Raw genomic sequence first — 5,304 nt, forward strand, 5'->3', positions numbered from 1 at the left:
CTGTCCATGGTGTTTGGGGTGGTGGTTGAGTCCAACCCCCTTCCTGAAGCAGGACCAGCCCTGTGCAAACCAGCCCAGACAAACTATTGCCTCAATTGTCTGCAAAACTCATTGCCGCGCCAGGCCTCGCAGCCAGCCCTGCCCTAGGCAGAGCAGGGGGGACTGCGGCTGCCGACCTACTTCTTTAACAGGTTGTTAATGTGCTCAAGAGATGCTAGGTAGAAGCCGTGGCCCCAAAGGCAACCCCCCCCAAGCGTGTATTTAGAGATGAGCTGCAGGACGTTGCAGAGATGATGCCCTGTTGCGTCCGACGCTGGTTCATCAAAGGCATCAATCGGCCGCTGCATATGAGAGCCGCTGCTTTTTTGGATCGGTTTGTCTCTAAAGCAGTGATTCAGAGCCAGGTGCTGCAGCTCCTGGAGATCCTTTCAGGCCACGCAGCATTAGCGCTGTTAGGTGTGTGATCCTGATTCTCGAGATGAACCTGGAGATTTCAAACAGGAATTCATAGGCTTACAGCTACTCTGACCTGCTGTGGGCTTTCTTTGCAGCCGCAGAACTGCTCTGCTCTCTTTCTGTAGTCAAAAACAGTGAGAAATAAGAGCTGGCATTTTCCAAGCGTTTAAAAGGGTGAGACCCCCACCTTGCTTGTCTTTGGCAGAACTGTTAGCAAGCACGGTGTTAATTATAGCAACTTTCACATGTTCCGTATGTTAGAATATCACATTCAGATGGGATTTGCTGCTGTGGCTGTCAGTCAGTTGCTGAGCTAAATATTTAGACTCAAAAGTGATGTTTTGTAGAGGACAAAACATACAAGTTTGGAGTTAAGTGCTTTGAGCCATCCACTGCAATCCCTACTGTGCTTTTCATCATATCCGAGAGGCTGGTGGAGCTTTTTATTCTATTTTCTAGTCTTCCTTCTGATGCAAAATCACTTTAAAGCAGTATTGATTTAAAAAAAAACCAAAACCAAAACAACCAAAAACCCGCCTCTGGCTGCTATGAGGAGAGCAAGATATTGTGGTAGTTGATTTTAAATATTTGTAGTGGATATGTGCTCTGGTCACAGCACCCGACAGAATTGTGTCCTCTTGAAGAGCTGTGCTGAAGGTACTCTAATACTGTATGTATATCATATACTGTATATAGTATGTCTGTCATATCCTGTATATCTGCTTTGGTTAGTCTGTGTGGTGCAAATCTACCCTTCTACTTGACTTTAGACTGACACAAGTAGCTGCACCTTGATATTTTAATACTTTCCAGGGTACAGGGGCATAAATGGAACCTAACTACACCCATATCTGGAGGGAGCTAGTGGCTGCAACACATGCTGCTTTCCTTGAGGAAGGCCCTGGCTTAGTCCAGTGGGACTAAAGCAGAACAGTCTTATTTTAGGTAGAAAGACCATTGTCTTTAGAAAGCTGCAATGAGACAGTCCTGGCCTTTTATACAGTGCCAGCATTTAGGCTGCAAAACTGAAAATAGCATAGCTCAGTAGTGGGGAGGTCTAGGGAGTAGAGATGAAAGCAGCTAGTGAAGGAAAGCTTGAAGTAAAAGTAGGGGATGTGAAAGCACCAAGCAAGCAGACCCAGGTTAGGTCACGTTTATTAACTAGAGAGATCATTCTGGGGTTCTTGTGTTAATTATCTCACAAAAAATAGCTAGGACACAATATTGCCTGGTGGTGTGCATTTCTCTAAGCAGTCAGTATGTTTAACTTGGACATTTAGAAAGAGCTGCCTTTTTATTTTCCTGTTAATTTTTTTTCTTCTGGTTCCTAATTGTCTAAATGAATTTGTGTAACTCTCAGAGTTGTAGCTTGGCCCAAAAACTGGGGGGAACACCTTTATTCCTGCAAAAAGCATCATGAGGCCTTTAACACTCCAGGAGTGATCAGTCCTGGGTGTGGTAATACACATGTCCTAACTCTTGCATGCTAAATGTGCAACAGGAATCAGTCTGGGAAGATCCTAGATGCTCATCTGAATATTTGTGTGGAGTATTTGCATCTACCAATTGAAGTCCCCCCTGAATTTTAGGTAGAGAGTAGAAAAATGTCTGGTAGCCTGGAAAGCAGCAGTTTGGGAATGTAAGAAATAACATTTCCTCAAGACTCTTAATTGAGTGTTTCAGGGAACAGTTAAATACGGTGGGAGGCTGTAAGGCTCATGGAGACCAATTTGCTTCTAATTAACGAGGGCAGTGGACACCATGAACTTAATTGCATGGAGAATGTATTTAGTATTCTCTTGAGATCTCTGACCCAGGCTAACGCTTCAAAGATTCAGCTTGAACTGAAACTTCCAGCAGGTCTGGCACAATTGGGCTGAACATTTGAGCCCAGCTAAAGGGCTTGCTGCTCAGTCATTCAAACCAAACTCTGCAGTGTTTGTAAGCCTCATTACTGGAGGTGCTAAGAGGATTAGTCTCTCAGCTCTTAACACAGAATGAATGTGTCACTATTCTCCACACTAAAAAAAAAAATAAGCCTGAAATGCCTCAAGACCAGGAGGAGAAGAAGGAAGGATTAATATGGGGAAAGATAAAGGGAAGAATGACTTGGGAGCTCAGCAGGGCAGGGTTGTGAGCCTGGACAAACAACACATTTGCACTGGCATAATTTATCCTTTAATTCTGCTGGCATGTGGAGGGGACAGATGTGCAGCCACCCTGGGATAGCTGCGTCCACTAAGCAGGTGTTTCAGCACCTTGAGCAAACACCTGTCCCAAGATAACTTGGGGACAGATGACAACTACATGGGGGTAATTATACAGGCAGAGCTTTGCCTCTGATTTTTACAGGGGCTGTTCTGCACTGCATTGGGTGAAGGGTGTAGGAGTGTGTTATCCTGTCTTATATGTGGCATATACATGTTGTCTGTTCCGGCTGCGTATCTTGGACAGCTGCAAATGAGCCTGTTCGGTGCTGTCACTGTGCAGAAGCGAGTGGAGAGTGGAAGGTAGCAATTAGAGTTTGTATTAATGAACTAGGGCATGCATGGGGATATTCCTGAAGTCTGGGATGGAGTGAAGAGAGGAGAGAGGTGAATATTGGGAAGTGGCTGCTGAGGGCAGCAGGGAGTGTCCTCAAGGAGCTGTGACGTGTCTCCTTCCAGACTTGTTAGGACAGATCTTCCCCAGAGCTTCATTGTTTTCACTGCCTTACCAGCCTGAAATGTGAATTTTTGACACCTCAATGGAGCATGTTAAGGTGCAAGGATTCTTTTAAGCTTGATTGCCAGCCTGTTTGGTGTAGAGCAGCCACGCACAGTTTGACCCTGTGAGGGCTTTTGCACCAGGACAGGTCTGGAGCTGAGGTTTTGATGTGGAAGTTTAGGTCCTGTGGACAGAAGTTTGAAAGAATTTTAAAATCTGGAATCCCCACTGTGACTTTTCTTGTACCAGAAATATGGCAAGCCCTGATGTCACACTTACCCTTGTGCAGGGAAGGGTGCAGCAATAGCTTTGAAAACTGCTCTGTGGAGTCTGAAAAACAGTTTTGGATGTTAATACATGTTTGTCCTTTTCTGCCTTATTACAGAAAAGATTTTTTTCACAAAAATCAGTTTTTCAAAGGATTTCCTTTAAGGTGTCTGTATGCATGCATGCATACGCACACGTGTGCATATATATATATATATATATATATATATATGCACATGTGTGTGCATGTAAATGCATGCACTTATGTATTGCACATGCGTGTGCAGATATGGGCACTTACGTATTGCACACGTATGTGAATGTATGTATAGGTAGGTGTATATATATGTGTGTGTGTGTGTGTGTGTGTGTGTGTGTGTACACACACACACACACACACACCATGGTATATATGTATATGCATATGTGTTTATATAATAGAAGTTGTCAGGAACACAAGCAAGATAAACAGGATAGACTGCAACCAGTTAAGTGTTTAGTTGTAGAGTCAGTTTGCCCCACTGTACCACTCAAATATTGGAATAATTTTGGATGTTTCCTCACTTTCATGAGCTTATTTTGGTGTAATTTTAATGAACTGAGAAGCTGACATTGAGTTTTTTGGAGATGACAAAAAGAGCGAAGTCTGCCCCAGAGGTCCCTGTTTTTCTTTCTTTCTTTCTTTCTTCCTTTTTTTTGCCTTTTAAGTGTGCCATAAATGCCATTTTGTCACGTTCATGGCTTGAGCAGTGCCACTACAGACACTTAGGCCAACTCTATCTCCCCTGTGGACAGAGGATTTAAAACCCCACCTCCCCTAGATCCCTGCTGGGGCAAGCTGGAGACATGCAGCTTGCTGAAGGAAGTTACTAGACAACATTTATCAGGAGGTTCAAAGACACTGCAGTAACAAAAGATTGGTCCTAGTCAGTGAAAGACCCTAACCCCAGGTCCTGCTACCCTTAAAAAAGCAATGTAGGCTTTGCCTTCCTCTCACATCAAGGCTCTCTGCATGGCCACGCTAATGGCCCATCTCATATCTGTCTGTCCCATGGAAAGAGCACGGTTTGAATTGGATAAGAAGGCAGCATGCTCACAGATTTTTTTTGTCTCCTATCTAGCCGGTGCCAACAGCGCTGGCTCAGGTGGATCGCGAGAAGATCTACCAGTGGATTAACGAGCTGTCCAGCCCCGAGACCCGCGAGAATGCCCTACTGGAGCTGAGCAAGAAGCGGGAGTCAGTGCCTGACCTGGCCCCAATGCTGTGGCACTCATTCGGCACAATTGCAGCCCTCCTCCAGGTGCGTAGTGTTGTCGCAGGGGTGTTCCCAGCCAGCCAGCCTCCTGCTTCCTGTCACTCTTGGGGTGTAGGCTGCTCAGGTCTGTGGGCTCGCAGAGGCTGACATCTGCCACCAGCCTCCTGGAGCCTCGGTGCGATACAGAATAAATGACTTGAAGGAGAGAGATCTTGGAGTTCTTGTAGATAGTTGGCTAAAAGCATCAGCTCCATGCTTAGCAGCCATCAAAAAGGCAAGCGTGTTAAGGATGATTAAGAAGGAATTGTGAACAAAACTGGCAGTATCATGATGCCCCTTTATACATCCATGGTGCATCCACGCCTTGAATGCTGTGCCCAGCTGTGGTCCCCACACCTCAAAAAGGACATAGAGGAACTAGAGAAGGTCCAGAGAAGGGCAGCAAGGACAGCTAGTGCTATGGAAGGGCATCAGTGTGAGGAGAGACTAAAGAGGCCAGGCCTGGTCAGTTCGGAAAAGAGGTTGAGGGGGCACATGACAAAGGCTTACAAAATATTACACAGCAAAAAGAAAGTCACTAGGGATTTATTATGGACTGTCTCTTGCCAGACAAGAGCAA

General features: G+C 45.3%; 1 protein-coding gene across 1 annotated transcript in view; it reads left to right on the forward strand.

Annotated features, from left to right (window-relative positions):
- The first annotated feature begins 1,526 nt into the window (after nucleotides 1-1,526).
- Nucleotides 1,527-5,304, forward strand: part of CNOT9 (CCR4-NOT transcription complex subunit 9) — a 15,254-nt gene continuing 11,476 nt past the window's right edge. The window contains exons 1-2 of the mRNA XM_019522821.1: nucleotides 1,527-1,598; nucleotides 4,551-4,730. Coding sequence (XP_019378366.1) covers nucleotides 1,527-1,598; nucleotides 4,551-4,730 — 252 coding nt within the window. The remainder of the gene's footprint in view (nucleotides 1,599-4,550; nucleotides 4,731-5,304) is intronic.

The sequence above is a fragment of the Gavialis gangeticus genome, unplaced genomic scaffold, assembly GCF_001723915.1.
Source record: "Gavialis gangeticus isolate Ggan-Ray unplaced genomic scaffold, GavGan_comp1, whole genome shotgun sequence".
NCBI classification, from domain to species: Eukaryota; Metazoa; Chordata; order Crocodylia; family Gavialidae; genus Gavialis; species Gavialis gangeticus.